The following is an 18,239-nucleotide window of genomic DNA, read 5'->3' on the forward strand; positions in this document are numbered from 1 at the left end:
TGCACTGGGTAGGCATGTAAAACGTCAGATCATCCAAAGCTTTTGATCAAACCACCCATTTCCTTCATCTCAGTTTTTGGGACGGAACCATGCGTCACAGCATGGCATGACGACGTAGGTTCCCACGTGTTCTCTGTGAGCTCAGTACAGGACCTACGGTGCACTGGTAGCCAGTACATGGCGAAAGCGGCAGGAGCACCAATGCTGCTTCAACGCTGGCTTGCCGCATTGCTAAAGTATGTGATTACCTATGCATGCGTGGCGTAGTCGCCGTCCTTGAATCAGTCGTCGTCCTTGCTCTGCATGTTCGTGTTCTCGCGCCCACCTGCCCTGGCGGCAACTCCCGGACGAATCACGCTGCGGATGCGGACGTGGAAGCCGTAAGTGTCGGCAGAACGAATCCTCATCCTCATGCTTTTGCGAGATGACATATCGTGCGTGGGCGCGAAGGTAAACATACGGTCCATGCTGGCTTGGATATACCACCTCATGCAGGCACCTCGTTGCGCACGAGGAGGACTTCTCGAGCAGTTCCCACCAAAAGCACGGCCGACGACCACATACCTAGGTAACTACTCTGTGTTGGCAGACGTCAGGTCGACGAGACAAAAGCACGCACACGGGGCTAAACATTCCGGCTGAATGGGCCTTTCGACCCCAAGCGGCGGAAGGCAACGAAGCGACTAATAGTGTATGATGCTGATGTTGGTTTCTTGAGCCACACAAGCTTTTTAGGTCCATGCCCTGCGTGTGACTGTGCAGTCATAATGACCCTTGGCTTCTGCCCCTCGGTCCTCCCACCGTTACAGTACCGTCGTGCGCGCTGCGCAAAAATCCCGCTGTGCCGGTTCCCGCCCGGGGAAAACTGCAGGCCTGCATTGCATGGCGTGGCATGGCTACGGTATCGGGCCCGCCACCCGGGACCCTACAGCACGACACGGGAAATTGCTGCTGTACTCGGTAGGCACGAATTGATTGACTGGCTCGACTGGCTGGTTGGTTGGCTTGCCGTGGTCATCCCCTCGTGGTTAAATCCGCAGGAGGGTTACCTTATGGATGTGCCGGCTACTGTGTAATTACTTCGTACATGCTACGCTCCTCGTACGCTGCTGCATGGCCACAAAAGTTCGCTGCGTGCGTCATGGTGGAGGAGTTCTTTTCCAGAAAAGTACGTCAAAGGTGGGAAAGAATAGCGACTTTGCGCCGCCGAAAGAAGCTTGAGCGGCGAAGGGTTCCCCTGCACGCCCTCGTTTGGATGTTCCTTCATGCTAAGTAATACCGAACTTACCGACAAAGTGCAACTGAGCAGATGCCGACAGTGTGAATGCTGAGGCTCCTGGGCCCGAGCATTGGCAATTGGCAATTGGCAATTGGCATGGTGTTTAAAATTTTCGGCATCGAGTGAATCTCCGCGCTCTCTCTCTTCTCTGTCACTTCATTTGATTGATCAATTGACACGGATATTTGATTGCCGCTTTCAACACCTAGGCTTGCTGTTCTTGTATCAAGTCAGTGACTTGCGGTATATACTGTGTACACACACAAAGCCACCGCGTAATCTCTTATCTTATTGGTGCGCGAGGCGGGCCCTTCTTCTTTGTTCTCGCTTGTGTTACTATATCAGCTGGGTCTTGACGTTGACATCAAACTTCTGAAAAAATTTGTGTCCGTGGTGCTTGCGCATAAACAAAGGAACAATCGATTTCTCTGAGAGCGTCCGGAACCAGCAATTGGGAATCAAGGAGCGGAGAACTTTTCCGGCCACACTTGTAGGCGCACTACATTGGTGCAAGCAAACGAGCGGTGGCGCGAGACGTTATTCACTCCTCCGCTGCGCGCCGATGGGATATGGACATGAATGATCCCAGTACTTCAGCAGAAGAATCAGCATCAGCACGGCCATCATCCGCAGACTCAGAAGCCAGCCCGCCCCGGTAGCGCGCGCCAGAGCCGCCCGCAGGAGCGCAACCTGGAGAGTCTAGGACGACTACCTCTAGTCCAGCTTGAGTGCCAGTCCGGACCGACAGACGCAGCAAAGCCGGCAACCGACCAGGCACTCTCTCAAATCATCTTCCACCGATCGCGCGGCCTCCTCAGCAAAGCTCCCTAGCTCAATACCGGTCATTTCACGGGACATTTCCAACCCGACATGTGCATCTATTATACCTATCACTTCAGCTGCTGTCCTGGCACAGCACGACCCGCACCATATTATGTCCATTCGATATGCTCCGAGTCGTCAGCGCCGAAAAAGATGGCACTCTTATCCGATGCCAGCGGCTATGCCAAAGTGCAGGTCGTGGGCTCGAAGAAGTGCAGAATTCGGCACGAGATCCTAGATGGAGCAGAGGCGGATATGCCGTGTCCGAAGTGCGGGTAAGTCGACTGTGCTCGGTCGCAGGCGTATCTTTGTGGCAGATTTGCTGACTTTCTGGTCGTATAGGACGAGACCGGAGCCGGAGGAGAATTGTGAACATTGATCTCTGTGCTTTTATGATTGACGAAATGGCCGGATGCATTGAGTGGCGTATTGGGCTATTCTGGGATTTCTAGGATGTCGAAGTTCTTGGGAAAGACCGGGCTATGTGGAGATCTGAATCATGCGACGACAGCGTTGGGCATTGCATTGGGCTTCTCGGTCGAGGTTTTTGGTGGCGCTCGTGGCCTCTGGACAATTTTCGCTGAAGATGGCAGCGGCTTCGATGACGCCTGTCCCAGGGTTTCTTCCTCTTGAAGTAGTCTCTGGACCGCAGCGTTCAGTCCGTCCACTTCCCCGTCCCAGGCATAGGCACTCCCCGCCCAACGGATCTTACAGCTGGAATCGACGAGGTAGACGTAGCCGACTTGGCTGTTGAGGAAGCCCATGGCATCGCGTACCTCGTCTGACAGACCGCGTCGAATGTCGCGTGGCAATTTGATCTTGAAATACCTGGTCCATTGCTCCTCAGGGATGTTTTGTCGAATGCGGCCGCTGAACGTCCGCACAATTAGAGCGCGAATCCAATCGCCTGAGACATTGATATCCACCCGCTGCAACCGGCCCCTGTTCTGGTCTAATAGTCTGCTCAGCTCCGGATTGTTTTTTCCCCCGATGAACGAGTTGACCATTTCCTCAGCCCATGAATTCGCGTGTATGCCTATCAGAGATACCTTGCCCATCAAAAGTGGTGTCGTGTCTCGCCCACCGTCTGGCCCATCTCCTTCTTTAGCCAGTGTCTGGCCCCAAATATTCGGAAAGTACAGCGCTTTCTCTCGCTTGAACAACCGTGGACTTGACACGAAGCTCTTTCCCTTGTGATGGTCCATCCCCCTCCATTCTTGAAAATAGGGACGGAAGAAAGTGCGGAGGTAGACACGTCGTCGCTCCAGCGCTTTATCGTAGCTTGTAAACTCCTCATGCCTCTCCCGGAGCGTACGGCTGTCCAAAGGACTGTTCTGCCCGGGTCGAGGAGGATGTTCAAGACCTAGGGGACGTGCTAGCACTTGAGGAGTGAACTTCTCGCCTCTCACTCCTCGAGGAATGGGGATTCGGGAGATGGCGGACACACTTTCGGGGTTGCGGTCGAGGCCGACGTGAAGGGGGATCTTCGGTCGAGTTGTAGCCTCGGTTCCCTGCGTTGCCGGAAGGGTCGTTTTGCTCTGGCTCGAGGTAGAGGCATAGCGAGTCAGCCTTGGTGACGATCTTGAGAGTTTTTGTATGCAACGGCGGTGAGGGCGCAGTGCTAGTGTGACAAACAATGTCAAAACATCCTCTCGTGGCATGCTGGATGATGATCCAGCGTGGAATACAGGGCAGTGCTACTCGTCGAACTGCACGTACTCGTACACATCGAAGTGGACCATGTGCAAGCTCAACAGAGATTTCTTGGCAACAGTCATGTGACAGCGCGTCATTATCGTGTCTGATTGTGAATGGACAAAGGTGAAAAGGTTCACAACGGTTCGTCCCACTCACCCCGCCTTCACTGACTGCTGAAGAATTGGACTTCCCAGCGCGAGCGTGAAACAATGTCGTGCACACTGCCTGTCCTGCGTACGACTATGCATATCCCTCGCAATCCACAGTGCCTCACCATCATCACCAACCAAAGATGTTGTCCGCACAAGAAAAGAAAGAAAAGGAGCAGTTCTTTCGAGACCTAGATCGTTTAGGCGACCTTGACGAGGACACACAGGAAGAGGTGACCCTGAGCGTTCCCGTACCACCACTTACGGACCCCCAAACTAAGCCGGCAGTCAGCATGCCTAGAGCAACGCTAGCTCCGAGTAAAGCAGTCATCGAAGAGAAGACACCGTTGAGCCAGAAGAGGAAGCAATCGGAGGACGCTGCACAGCCGGATCAAAGAGCAGTACGCCAACCTCGTTTGGCCAGGTCATCCACTCTTCCCGAGCAGCAACCAGCCCAGAAAGGACGACCGATACCTCGTCTAGAAAGGGCGGCGACTGTGCCCGAGAAAGGCTCGACCAAGGCTAAACATCCTAAGTTGAGAACAAACTTTACAGACCTTTCGAATGTCCAGGCGCGACTCAAAGGTGAAGGTCGACCAAAGCTCAAACAGCTTCCAAAGTTCGCGGCAAAAATGAAGCCAGTCGACCCGGACAAGCAGATCTTCAAGGGTCTCGTCTTCTGTAGGTGCCCTCTCATCCAACTGTTCGCTTTCCTACTAACGGCTTCTGCAGACTTCGTACCCAACAATGACGATGATTCTGGAGCACGCATCCGCATACATCAGGCGATCCAGCACGGTGCGCAATGGACGCACGAATTCTGCGGAGAAGTCACTCATATCATCGTCACCAACAACGAACTCGACGTGAAAGCTGTGGCCAAGTGGTTTTCTTCACAGGAAATACCAGTGTGTACTTCTCCAGATCTTACCAAGTCCTCATGCTGACTGTTGCTTGCAGAAAAAGCCTCCCCTCTTGCGCATCAGTTGGCTGCTGGAGAGCTGCAAATCTCGGTATTTGCAGGAAACTCACTGGGAGCGCTTCCAGGTTCCCGGGTGGAAAGCTTTGCATCATCCGAACGAGGTCGTTCTTCCACTTGTTGCGAACGCGGAAATTCCTGGCCTTACAATCGACAGGTCCTCACATGCGAATGCGGCTCTGCAGGACTTAAAGCGTGATGACAGTTCAAGACGTGAACCTGAACACCTTAATCAGAAGAGCGACAATGAAGCCGCCGTGGATATTCTTGAGATTGCGATTAGGGATGTTCGAGGGGGTGCGGATGTGGCTGCGGCTTCCGACCCGTGTGAAGATTCAGAAAGCGGAGACGAGGATGCAGAACGTCATGTTGGCGATCCAAGAGGCTCCAATGCCAACACCGCTACCAAGGTCTCGAATAACACCGGCTTCTTATGCATGGAAAGTCATACTGCCATAGCCAGAGGCCCGAACGCCAACGCTGCGACTATCGAAAAGTTGCAGGAGATGGTAACCATGTATGAGAGCAGAGGTGATCAATGGCGGACCAAAGTTTTCCGAGAGGCAATCGGGAAACTGCGCCGGCACAGTCAACTGATTCGGACAAGTCAAGAAGCTCGGAAGATCGGACTGGGTGAGAGTGTTGCTGCCCAGGTCGAGGAGATTGTGTCGACAGGCCGGTACAAGCGGCTGGAATATGCACAAAATGACCCCAGAACTCAAGTCCTCAAGTTGTTCAAGGGAGTCTATGGCGCCGGGGAGGCCACAGCTCACAGCTGGATAGCCCAAGGCTTCCGAACGCTGCAGGACCTCCAAAAAAGTGCCGACTTGACGCCCAACCAGCGGATCGGGCTCCAACATTATGATGACTTCCAGCAGAGAATCCCTCGCAAAGAGGTCGAGCAACATGCCGCCGTGGTGGAAAGCGCCCTGAAAGCTGCAGACCCAAAACTTCAGCTGATCATCGGAGGGTCGTACCGATGCGGCAGCAAAGACTCGGGTGATATCGACTGCATCATCACCATGGAAGGGGCGGACATAGTCCGTATTCGTACCTTGATGCTCGATACCGTCATGCCAGCTTTGTCAGATCAAGGCTTCTTGAAAGTGGCACTTGCCACTGGACGTTCTTCCGGGGACGATACTTCGAAATGGCACGGGGCATCAGCACTTCCTGGTAGCGAGAGGTGGCGACGTATCGATTTCCTATTCGTACCATGGGAGGAGCTTGGAGCAGCATTGATCTACTTCACAGGCAATGACCTGTTCAATCGAAGCATCAGATTCCTCGCAGGGAAAAAAGGAATGCGGCTGAACCAACATGGCCTATGTAAGCATGTAATGAAGGGTGCTGGGCGCCAGCGAATTGATGATGGGGCGTTAATGGAATCACACGACGAAAGAAGGATCTTCCAAATATTGGGAGTACCGTACCGCCCACCAGAGGAACGGAACATATGAATTGCCCGACTGGGAAAGGAAGAGTATCTAAGTGGTGGCGCTTGCGCCTACTGACCGCACTGTTTGTCTTGCGTTAGGCAGCCTGGACAAAAGTAGACACTTCACGACATTCGAGCTCGGTGGTCTGTACTACAGATCAGCTCGAAGGCATGACTGAAAATTCGCATGCTGTGACTGGGGTATGAGCGGCCTGGCCATACTTACCTGGGTTCCCAAACTGCAACAGCCAGGATGGTGCTCCTGTCGAACCTCGGATTGGTGTTCTGGTGCGCAAAGCCTCCAAGGTGAGCTTTCATGAGGGTTAAGGTCTTTCTGGATAGTGTACAGCAGTTCTCTGTATCGTGAAAGAAGAGACTTCCAGCCTCTTCCCTATGTCGGATCTTCCTCGGGATTGACGAGGCTGACTCACAGCCTTGTTAACGTCATTGCGGAGATTTTGAAGCCCAAGTTAACTTGACTTCTCCAACAAACAAAATTCTGCCACATTTCACCGCTTTTATTAATTAATTGTTGGACATCACGGAGTACTGTCGCTCGAGGTGTACTTGAAAACAGTTCGCTTGGCCTAGTTCACGCCTGTAAAGGGTGGGCGCAGGCCTCGCGGCTCTCTTTGCCCGTGTCCTCAAAATTTTGTGCCCGACCTCATCCTGAACTCACTGCGCTCCATCCAACCCCGTCGCTCGCTTTCTGCCGGCGCGTGGAGACATCCTCCCCCAGCCAATCTCGTGAGTCGATTTCGACACTCGTGGGACTGTCTACTAACTACTTGCGGAAGCAGGGCTGTGAGAAGCATCACGTTGCTGCCGGACAGCCTTTGTCGCACCTCTTGGTCAAAGAACATTGGCGTGCGAGCCGCTCCAGCGACAATGGGTCGTCGACCTAACCCGCTTATGACGGAGTTCTTTGAGCGTGGTGTCAAGATTAGTGACATGTCCAACCGTTATGAACAGACATGCAAGAGATGCGGCGAACATTTTGCAAGAGGACGCAGTGAGGCCATGATCCCTCACCTGACCAAGAAATGTCCTGCCATCAGCTATGCGGAGCGCGCCAGCATCATCTTCCGCCTCCATGACCTCGTACTGCCAACTCTCAATCCGGACGGTGATCCAGCGCGCAACTCAGAAAGTGATGGTAACGTGGCACTAGCCGGGAACAGCGGCCTGCACCATGGCAATGGCCTGTTGGTGGGACCCCGTGACAACGAGCAGAACCAGGGCAATAGGACAGGAGGAGTTGCGGCTCAGAACGGACGGCAGCTCGCTAGCTTAGAACTACTCGCCGAGGTATCCAGTCATGTTAGTGGCAACGTAGTAGTCAGCGCTGGCTACGCCCCGATGGACCAAGCTGGCGGTGTACTGCTTGACCCCCAGCTGGAAGGAGACAGCTTCCCAGTTACCACAGCTTCGACCTTTGCAACCGGCTATTCCTACATAGGCAACGTGTCACCCACTCCCATGAGTGATCTTTCTCTTGTCAGCACAGGAGCCCCAGATCTCTCGACCATAGCCGCTACAGCACATGCGACGTTGCTGAATGAGAGTGCGCCGGGAGCTGATATCCTATCGTCCAGCGATATCTCTCAGGACCTTCTTGAAGAGTCCCAGGAGCATGTCTTGTCTTGCCAGAACTCTGGACGATTCCCATCGACAACTGTGCCATTGCCACCGCCACTGATCGAGCAGATCAGCTCAATGCACCCGGGTCACTCATTGGACGAGCATTTTCCTCCTGGGCCCGCGATGGCTGCACTGCCGAGTCACATAGACAGATCATCAAGCCAACAACTCCGACCAATTGCCATGAACCCAAATGATCAACCCAATCACCTGGCTGAGGACAATGACCTCCCAGCACACCATCCCAAGCAGAGGGTCCGTGGAAAGTTTGCCCCCGAACGCCGCGATGAAGTGCGCCAGGTACGAAAGCTTGGTGCTTGCTGGCGCTGTCGCATGTTGAGGAAAACATGTTCTCAGGTCACACCTTGCCAAACCTGCGCCTCAGTCGAGAACCCTCGTTTGTGGAATATCTCATGCGTCCGGACTAGGCTTGACGAGGAGTTCCCACTCTACTTCATCATGCCTTACACTGTCCTCACACATCATGACTTTGAGAAACTGAAGAATCAGGCCAATCAAAGTGGCTTCAGCGGCCGGCTGGAAGCTTTCCACTTCTTCGACCACAAGGTCACCTTCAAAGCTCGCCAATTCACTCATGTACCCATTCCCACTGACTGTGGTGATCAACCATTTCCTGAAGATGAAGTGCTGGTGTTGGATCTTGAGACCGAAAATGTGCTACCAAAGATCGAACAGTACCTCAAGGCGATCTGCCCTCAAATCATCGAGAAGGAGCCATCATCCGCCATGAAAGGCAGTCTTCGACTTGCCCAGGCGATCGAAGCAGAGCACCAAAGCCGTCTCCTTGCTGAGAATACCCAGAAGTCTGACAACCTTGTTTCACAGATTGTTGAATTGTGGGTTGCAACGGTGGTGATAACGGATAATCAGTTGACCGCATTCTTCAGCAAGGACAGTGCTCTTGACAGTGGACAAAGTGCGGTTGACGACACCATGCATCCATTTTCTCATCGCATGTTGACGAATCAACTTCGAGCAGCAATCGAGAAGCGTGCCAGTGTTGTCTGCAGAAGTGCCTTGCACAACTTTGAGCAGCGGCTTTTGCGCAACAAGGGCAAACCCTTCGAAACGTTCCTGGTTGCATTCATAATGTTGAATTGTGCGGAACGTATGTGCTGGCTCTATCGAAGCTGGGCTACAGCAGGTAGGGAGTTCCCGCTTGACCAAACCCCATCATGCTACGCCGAAAAGGCCGAGTCCTTTGCGCAAACGATTCAGATGCTACTTAGCATGCGCCAGCTGGAGCCCAAAATCATGCAGGATCCAGAGACAGGAGTCTCGATTGCTCGTATTCGTGATGACAACGATCTCACGAACTGGCTCGCAGCCACAGGTCTCTCCAGTGATCTTGCAGCTCACTGTAGACCCGGCCGTTTCAACCCAGACGACAGCAGATCTCTGGATGGGACCTTCACTGGACGTCTTCTCCAGCAGTGACTTTGGACACTGATCCCTACGGTTTCGGTGGCAATTGAGATCAAGTTGAACAGCCGCCAGTTGAACCCGAGCACGGTGCTCAACTTGTGGCGCTAGGAGATGAAGATGTAATGATGTGGCTCACCTGGTTGGATTTCATTGAAAGACACTGGTATGCAGTTGGACGAATTGTATCAACAACGAAGCGAATTGGCGGTGTAGGATGGCATACATGAAACATGAGCTCTTGGCTCACTTGTCGCACATGGAAGCGATATGTTACGAGAAACGACAAATGTGACCCCAGCCACAGATGGACGGAATTTGTCATAGCGCGAGAAAAAGCTGCGATACCCCCATATGTCCACGACAAAAGGCACAGTTGGTGGTTAGTTCTTTCACGAGATACCCCTGAATTGCTGGAGTTGGATTGCATTTTATTGCTGGGAAAGAGGAGCTGAGGAGGCACACAGACATGCTTCATCGAGTGACAGAAGATTGAATAGGGCAAACTTGGACAGTACGGAAGGAGCTCTGGGTAGGCTGCTCTTCAGCTTGGATGAGTGACTGCGTCCCTGTACCGTAGGTAGTCTCTTGCTCCATCACCTCCATAATTACGTTGTTTGTCTTCTCAAGGTCAACTCAGTGTCGATGGCTGAAACACTGAAATTCCATGGTTCTGTTACTTAGACACAGGAAACACCTCAGAGCACCGCCTCTGAGTCACTGGTCACAACAGAAGCGTGCAGCCCTCGTTGCACGAGATGTGTCCTCCGTGACGTGTAGCTGAGTTTCCACTTGTCCTGCTTGCTTGAGGTGTCACGAACCCAATAGCTGGGAATGGCGGCGCCGTCAGCCAATCGGCCAGCACACACCCACTACGGAACCGGCTTGGAAAGCTGTGTGTGCAATTCACAACAGACAAAAGGCGGATGCAAGATCTCCTTACACGATGGGCCTTTGAGGCGGGGCGAAACGAAATAATCACATTTATTGTCAATCCGTTTGGGCCAGCGCAGCACACACCCACTTCAACCTTGCAATTGAGCAATCTTGCATAATCCGATGCACGTCACTAGCAGCGGCGGCAGGGTTCAGGTTGGCACTGCGAGGACGGCTCGCGTCGTCTGTTCCGAGGTGTGACAAGCGGGCCTAGGTTCAGACGATCCGGTGAAGCTCAGTACACGGTGTCAACGTTATCGCTGCGCGACGCGCCACGTCTGACCTTTGCAGGTCAATGTCAAAAGCGAAAAGATCCCTGGAGTCCTGTGACGTTGCGGACGTACATTCTATGCAGAGTCCTGCTAGAGAATGAGAATGTGCTGTGTCGCTGGTGGCAGCTCACCCACATGGTCAACCAGGATCAAAGCTTACCGAGAGCGGAGAGTGGAATTGCCTTCGTCCCCTAAGCTCCCGTCGGTCGTGCCTAGCCGACACGTTAGCTGGCTGTAGCACACCATCACGATCGCAACGGCCAACACCATCATTTCGGACGTGTTTCGAATTCCTTGACCCCTTGTGCATGTGTGCAGGTCCTGGACCGGGCCGAAAGGGCATGAGCTTCAGTCACTGTTGATCACTGGCAGGGGCCCGCTTCGGTGCCAACTGGCACCCAACTGGCGACTTCAAGGCTTTACCCTGTCCCGAAGACCAAACATGGGAAAATAGCCCCGGTGCATTTTCGCCACAGAAGACCTTGCAACGCAATGTGGCGCCCTTTCCAGGTCGGATCTTTCGTGATATGCTCAGCAATGCCATCGGCCTGTCGAGTCAGAGTGGGGAAGCTCTACACAGCACGAAGGCGCGAGCAATAATGTCTGCCCGCACGCCTTCCCAAGCACATAATATTTACCAGGGGCAGCTTTTCTATCCTCGTGCTCGCTAGCATCGCTCTACTGCGATTGTGTATTTACTTCTCGTTCCCGGTCCTTGTAGACTGACCGAATGTTCAAAGCGTGATATTAGGTTCGTCATGGCGCGTTTCAGTTGGGGAGGAAGGTCGCCGACTGTACGCTGTCGTCATTGCGAAGACGACTCTTCCAGATGACCATGTACTCCGTACTTCTAAAAGCTAACGATCCGGTAAGCACCGAGCAAGAATACACGGACAGAAATTCCTGATGCTCCGTGCTCGCTTGGGAGCTTCTTCCAGGCCTGCTCAGCTTGTCATAAATTGCTACACTTGGGAACGAGCACATTGACATATGCTTCAAATGGCGTTCATTCAGGCCTGTAATTCGTGGCAGGCATCTAGCGGCCGCGAAAAGGCAGTTTTAGTCTATATAGGCATTGTGCGATGTCGCGAGGACGAGCATGCGAGCGCGAGCAATACGAGGTACTGGGAAGGCGATTCGAGACGGAGAGACTCCACGGCCAGATCCACGACCATTATGCGGCCGCTGATCCGGGGACGCTCAATCAGCAGTGCGGCAGAGCTCAGACTAAGCATAAGCGCCGCAAGGGATTCCTTTCTGGCAGACATGCTTTGAAAGATGCATGAATGCATGACCCATCGGAACAAGACGATGACGAAAAGACATCAGACACTTGCGAAAAGCCCGAACACTTTCACATCCCATGAACAGGAATGGTACAAATGCCTGAACGAGCGATACCCCGCTCAGCACTCCGCAGTGGCTTGTGCTCGAAAGCGATCGATAGATTAACCAGGAACGCCGTACTGGATATTCGAATGCTTGCAAGAGTAACCCTGCTGGGAAGAGAGCAAAGACGCTGATCGTGCGAGAAGGCGTGGACGCGTCCCCATCCCACTGCGTAAGTGGATGACTGAACGGGGGAAACGCAAACCATCATTGGCCAGGCACTTGGTCATGGGGACCGTTCGACGTGATAACCAATTGTATCAGCTGACAGAATGGCTCCGGGTGACTCGCCGATGCGAAAGGCCGCTAGGTTGGCGCGGGGCGTGCAGGCGAGCGAAAGGAAATGAAATCAAGAAATGCAGCCTCGAAGCGTTGCACTCTTTGGGACTCGAGGCTATCGCGAAGTAACAAGTTGCCTAGCGGCCGCTCCGACTCTTAGAGGGCTGGGCCATGAGTGGACGGGAGGCATTTCGCGAGTGCATCGCGATGACCGAAGAGGGAGAACCATGGATAGACATTTCCGCCACGAGCAGGGATGTCAACGTCTCGTTCGAGCAGATGACCTGTGCAGAAAGATGGAGACTCGACGCGCGCACTGGCCTTGCAAGCTGACTGGCTGACGAGAGGGCTACGAGCGAGAGACGACAAAGAAACTTGACACCCGGAATCGAGCAGACCTCGATGCAACATACTCTGTACCAAGAGCCCAGCTTGAGGCACGAACTTACTTTCACTCGACGGTGCCGCGGGCAGCACAACTGTCAAAGAATGGGCCTCGAACCACGGGCGACAAATGCCAGTGAAGGATGAAGAGAGAGTTGATGCGACGGCTGGGCTCTCATGGCTGGATTTAAGAGCTGGAGACATACAGTAGTCTACCAGTGCCATGCACCTCACATGGACGCGATTGAGTTTGTGCTCGATGCGTGCCACATGACTCCCTAAGCTGTGGACCCCGGAGACGACCCGAAGATGAACGCTCTTTTCAGCTGCAAAGGCAGAAGCGACAGGCGGTACTACCTAAACCAGGAACAAAGATACCTCCTGCGGTCGGAGCGCCTGGCATGTTTGCCATCAAGCACTGTGACTGTATCCTGCTACGTGAGCCCCGCACTCAGCATGTTGCGACAAATGTGATTGAAAGAGTAGCAGCTCAATGCTCAATAAGGCGAGGAAGGCGAAGAGCCGCCCAACAGGCTACTTCTGAGAATGCCGCTCTCAACGCGAGCCAAGGCTATCGAGCACCTCGTACGAGTCAGAGGCGAAAAAGCGCGACGGAGGCTCTTATTCATTAGGCACCTTCAACATACCTAGGTACCTATCGACCCGCCAATAGAGAACAACTACTGTGCACTGTCCAGGCGTTGGACACCGCGCAGCACTGCAACTCGGTACACAGTTTTCTTCATCTGGTGGCCCCACCCCTGTTCACTATTCCCTGGTCCCTGTTCTCCGCTACTAAGTGTGCTCATAGACGCCTCAGAGCGTCCCACCCTGGCCGCATATGTGCCGCTTAAACCGCATCTCGCTGTATGCTGCAATATCGCAAGCTGCCGCTGCTGCATGTGCATCTGCCACCTGCTTCTGTCTCTTGCAGCACCCCGTCCACCCGAGGATTGAACCCGACATCAGCCTACAGGCTACGGTGTACAAGGCGCACCAGACATCGACACGCAAGTGAACTCGGGCTTGTTCGGCAGACATCTGACATTCCAAGCAGTACTCGCGCGGGAGTCCCTATCAGGCACGCTGCGTGACTCTCTCTTGACAGTCTCATCGTCCCCACCACTTCCCGAGTTGGCCGACTCGACACAAGAATATTGCTCGGCTGTGATCCTTGTCCTGTAGTCGCTGACTGCTCTCCACTCCCCTCCATCTCTTCTCTCGTGCCTCCTACCTTGTTCACCCAGTGTATCTGTGGCCGCACATCTCCCGCACCCTGCTGCGAGGCTCTACTCTCCGAGCTCCTGGATCCAATCCACGTCTATACCAAATAGCGACGGTATTCCAATCACTGTCGACCGTCCAGCCATCCGCGCATGTCGATTTGCGTTCTTCGGCATCAGCCTATTTCCGAGCATCCGGGATTACTGCGGAAGCACCTTCTCTAAACCCACCGCGAGATCCACTGGCCGCCGTGCAGGGATCATACGCAGTGCTCAGATGCACTAGTTAGCCACTTTGCCTGGAACAAGCACCCGCAGCGTGCCGCCTCGAGAGGCGACTGGGGTCTGTGACTTACTTAGGCGTGCTTCTCGGAGCAACATCGATCCCTCTCCAACGCCGTGCACTAATATTACCGAGAGCAGACGGAGTAGTTCATCACCATTAGACAGTCGCCGTATCTGTTATTTTCTGCAAGTGCCAGGTGCCACTCAGTATCCAGCCAGATCTGACCGTCATCTGGTCATTTCGCGCACGGTGGATTTCCAACTTTAACCCACATCATCATCACTGTGCCGGCTGTCTGGTCTGATCGCAGAATCCCCAGATTCTATATTGACCGAGCCATCAACTCGTCCCCCAATCAAGGCGCTGCAGAGTCGTCTCCAAAGTCGAGAATTGTCATCACTTGCGGCGGTCGCCACCACTAACACCAGTTGGCTGCGCGTCCTCCCAGCCGCCAAATTCGAGTTCCCTCGGCAAAGTCGTCATTTTACGAACCCTCAGGCCTAATCTTGGGCGCGAGGGGTACCGGCCGAACAAACTGTGACTGACGACCGCCCAGACCACACAACAGGAAGACACTGACCAAGTGAGACACAGAGTCCGAGCAGCGAGAAAAAGGAAGAGCCATCTCTTGACTTGCAGCTGCAGGCTCCAGGCGCCGTCGCCCGTTCCTCTGTCTGTACTTCGTACTTCCACCCAGCGGCGGATGAGCAGTTCACCACTGCTAACCGTGGCGTATCCAGCCGACCAACAGGCGTCTCGTTCGGGCTCAAGAGGGACAAGAGACACTACTGCAACACTAAGACCACCCCCAGCTCCAGCTGCATCCTCTGCCGTCCTCCTCCACCAGAATCTACCTTCCGCCCACGGCCACTGGCTCCCAGCATCACCCTCGTCATCCTCGCTAACTTTACTGCTGCACGCCTGTGACCTTTGTGCACGCCTCGCTCCGCCTATACCCTCCTACCTGTCGCCGTCGGCATCGTCGTCGCACTCCAATATTCCTACTGTCGCACATTGCTCGAGAGGCGCCGAGCTGAGCGACTCACCCGACGCAGGCACCCTCTCCCAAATCTTCCAAGTCTGGGTCGCACTCAACTTTGTGCTGCCTGGCAGCTCCCTGGCGTGCTGATGCGGGTGCAGAGCCTGCGCATCACCACCACCACCACCGCGATCACCACCCTTTCATCGACCCGGCCCTGAGATGTCCATCTATCCACCTACTCGCCAGCCTACAAATGTTTTGAATGGTGTCGGCGCCATGAGCGATGGTTCAGGAACCATCAATCCTGCAGCTTTGAACGCTAGTGGTACGCTCTGTTTCATTGGTTTCCTGACCTGACCACTGGGAAGACCATGAGGCTCTCATGTCGATCAAGTCTTGATTCGCTGCGGTCCTGAACGCATCATCACCTCGATGCAACGATCTCGCAGTCGTACCCATAGTTGTGTGCGCTCACTGACATCGTGCGCGTAACAGGTGGATTGATACAATCATCGACCGAATCCGGCCCACGCGGCGTCAAGCGAAGTCGATCGCCCGAGCAGTATAGCGAATATCATCAAGGCGACGACGATGGTAAGTCTGCGCAAGCCTTCTACCGGCGCGCCAGTCTCCTAAGCCCTATGCTGACGTGTGCTGCAGGCCCGCGCAAACGTGGCCGGCCAGCCAAAACACCCAGGGCTTCCGCCGACTTCACCTCCCATATTGACGCTTTCCCGACCCCATCCAGTCAAACTTCGCCCGACCAAAACCACACACCGGTGATCCAAGGAGGCTCACAACCACCAGCGTTGACGCCGACACAAACCTCTCCACCACGCACCATCCCCAAATCCACCATCAAGGCACTGCCGACGGTTAGGGACCACACGAGCGATGTGCTGAAGCCAGAAGGAGACGAATATCAGCCGCGCGAGGTCGATGAGGCGGGCGAAAAGAAGGTGGATCATTTAGGCTATCTCCAAGGCGGGCGCGAGTACAAAATCAGAACCTTCGTCCTGCCCGGTAGAGGGCAGAAGCTGTTTATGCTCGCCACTGAATGCGCACGCCAGCTCCAATACCGAGATTCGTACCTGCTCTTCAACAAGAATAGGTCCTTGTTCAAGATCATCGCGAGCGTCAAGGAGAAGGAAGAGCTTGTCAACCGCGAAATCCTGCCCTACTCGTACAGGTCGAGGCAGATTGCCGTGGTGACGGCGCGCTCCATGTTCCGTCAATTCGGCAGCCGTGTCATCAAAGACGGGCGGAGAGTGCGAGACGACTACTGGGAGGCCAAAGCCATCAAGCAAGGTTTCACGGAGCAAGATGCCGCCGGCGAAAAGCGACCAGGTGCCGCCAGAGCCAGAGAAGCGGCAGCACAGGACCAGTTGAATGCCCGAGCAACCGTGGCCGCGAGCTACGGTGATATCGTCTACAGCAATGGACCGGGCTATGGCACAGTCCAACCCCCGGCTCTGCAATCTGGGATTGCGTCGACCATGGCTCAACTGGCCTCCTTTGACCCGGCCTATGAATCGCGATACAAAGATATCGTACGCCCACGGCATGAAATTACAGGACCGCCATACCAGGATCTCACACGTTCCAGTTCCGACGCCGAATTGACCAGTCAGGCCGCTCATGCAGCCGAGTACAGCAAGACCATCAACCAACAGAACAGGTATCGGCGTGGTATTGTTGAAGACTACTGGCGCAGACCTCACGAGCCACCAGTATCAACACCTCCACCAGTCGAAGCCGAAGCGGCAACTACAAACCATCCTTTCTCATCCCCCCGTTTCCCCTCAACCGACGTACCATCTACTCAACCGAACACAATGTCTCACTCTACTCAGGCCCTTCAGGCCCCGATGCATCCTCCACCATTCACTCACCAGCAGCCTCCGATACAATCCCCCGTCCGGCAACCAAGTCTTCAGCAATACACCACACGTGATTCATCACAATTTCCGCCTCAGCATCCGGGCTATGCGAGATCATCATCGAGCCTATCAACAATGTCGCAACCCGCTCCCCCTCAACAGCCTATGGCGTTCGGAAGTGGTGGGTTCTCTCCTCATGCTATGAACCAGCAGCAGCAGCAACAGCCACAGCAGCAACAACAACAACCGAGCTGGGGAGCCCCACCACCTCAACCTCACCCTTCACCGGGCATTCATCGTATGACCACCCCCCAATTCTCTCCCAATCTTGCACAGGGGCAAATACCTTCACCTCTACCGGGCGGTGCACATGCTAGCCCACCACCGCATCCGCAACAGATGCAACCACCACATATGCCGATGCTCCATCACCAAGGCAGTGCCGGAAGTCTTGGAGGTCAGCAGCTATATGGGCCCGGAGCTGGACTGCAGGCCATGGGTGCTGCCGGGTACGGTGCTCTGGCCATGGGCGGCGCCCAGAGAGGGATGTATCAGATGGGCGGCCAGTCTCAGTACATGTCAAACCAGCAGCATGGCCAAAGCTGGCCTTCTGGCGCACAGAGCCAAGGTCAGGCAGGAGGTCAATGGAACCAAGGGTTCCAATAGTAGCTGCAGGGCTAGGGGCAGTGATGGGCAGTACGGTGAAATACAGAACGCCTCAATTCTTCACCAAGGGACAAGATGGGTTCCCGGAAAACAACTTCTGGCTGAATATGTGCCTTGCAGATGGCATACTAGAGAAGCGGCCGGCACCTTCTCGAGGTCGGTCATTGAGCGCGACGCGTGCTCTCATCTGGATTGTACCCACAGTTCTTTCTTGGACAGCCGCCCCCTGGACCACAGGACAGCGCAGGAAGGCACAAACAGTCGGTTTTCTTTTGGTGCATAGCGAGGGAGGGAGCATAGTGAGACACGTGGAACGAGCATTTCTGCATTTGAAAAGGCGGGTTTTCAGGGATTTTTTTGCGGGTTTCTTCCTCGGCTATCGTTCTTGTTGGCTCCGTGGATGGGATTTCGATTGCAATTCCGCTTTTCTGCTTCTGGAGGGGTGCCAGGTACGAAGCGCGATCAGGAAATAGGGGGGTTATTTTGGGCGTTT

The 18,239-nt window shown here is 54.4% G+C and overlaps 4 protein-coding genes across 4 annotated transcripts; 3 read left to right on the top strand and 1 right to left on the bottom strand.

Annotated features, from left to right (window-relative positions):
- Positions 1–2,598: 2,598 nt before the first annotated feature.
- Positions 2,599–3,762, bottom strand: A1O7_06125 (uncharacterized protein; the record flags this gene model as incomplete). Its single annotated transcript, XM_007760129.1, has 1 exon — positions 2,599–3,762. The coding sequence occupies one exon, from the start codon at positions 3,760–3,762 to the stop codon at positions 2,599–2,601; it is 1,164 nt and encodes a 387-aa protein (XP_007758319.1).
- A 329-nt stretch (positions 3,763–4,091) lies between these two features.
- A1O7_06126 (uncharacterized protein) lies at positions 4,092–6,387 on the top strand (the record flags this gene model as incomplete). Its single annotated transcript, XM_007760130.1, has 3 exons — positions 4,092–4,629; positions 4,681–4,856; positions 4,909–6,387. 3 exons carry the CDS (start codon positions 4,092–4,094, stop codon positions 6,385–6,387), a joined length of 2,193 nt encoding a protein of 730 aa, XP_007758320.1.
- Positions 6,388–7,253: 866 nt separating this feature from the next.
- Positions 7,254–9,464, top strand: A1O7_06127 (uncharacterized protein; the record flags this gene model as incomplete). Its single annotated transcript, XM_007760131.1, has 1 exon — positions 7,254–9,464. One exon carries the CDS (start codon positions 7,254–7,256, stop codon positions 9,462–9,464), a length of 2,211 nt encoding a protein of 736 aa, XP_007758321.1.
- Positions 9,465–15,476: 6,012 nt separating this feature from the next.
- On the top strand, positions 15,477–17,746 carry A1O7_06128 (uncharacterized protein; the record flags this gene model as incomplete). The annotated part of the gene is made up of 3 exons (XM_007760132.1): positions 15,477–15,525; positions 15,696–15,794; positions 15,861–17,746. 3 exons carry the CDS (start codon positions 15,477–15,479, stop codon positions 17,744–17,746), a joined length of 2,034 nt encoding a protein of 677 aa, XP_007758322.1.
- Positions 17,747–18,239: the final 493 nt, after the last annotated feature.

The sequence above is a fragment of the Cladophialophora yegresii genome (genome assembly GCF_000585515.1).
Source record: "Cladophialophora yegresii CBS 114405 chromosome Unknown aczIN-supercont1.4, whole genome shotgun sequence".
Taxonomy (NCBI): domain Eukaryota; kingdom Fungi; phylum Ascomycota; class Eurotiomycetes; order Chaetothyriales; family Herpotrichiellaceae; genus Cladophialophora; species Cladophialophora yegresii.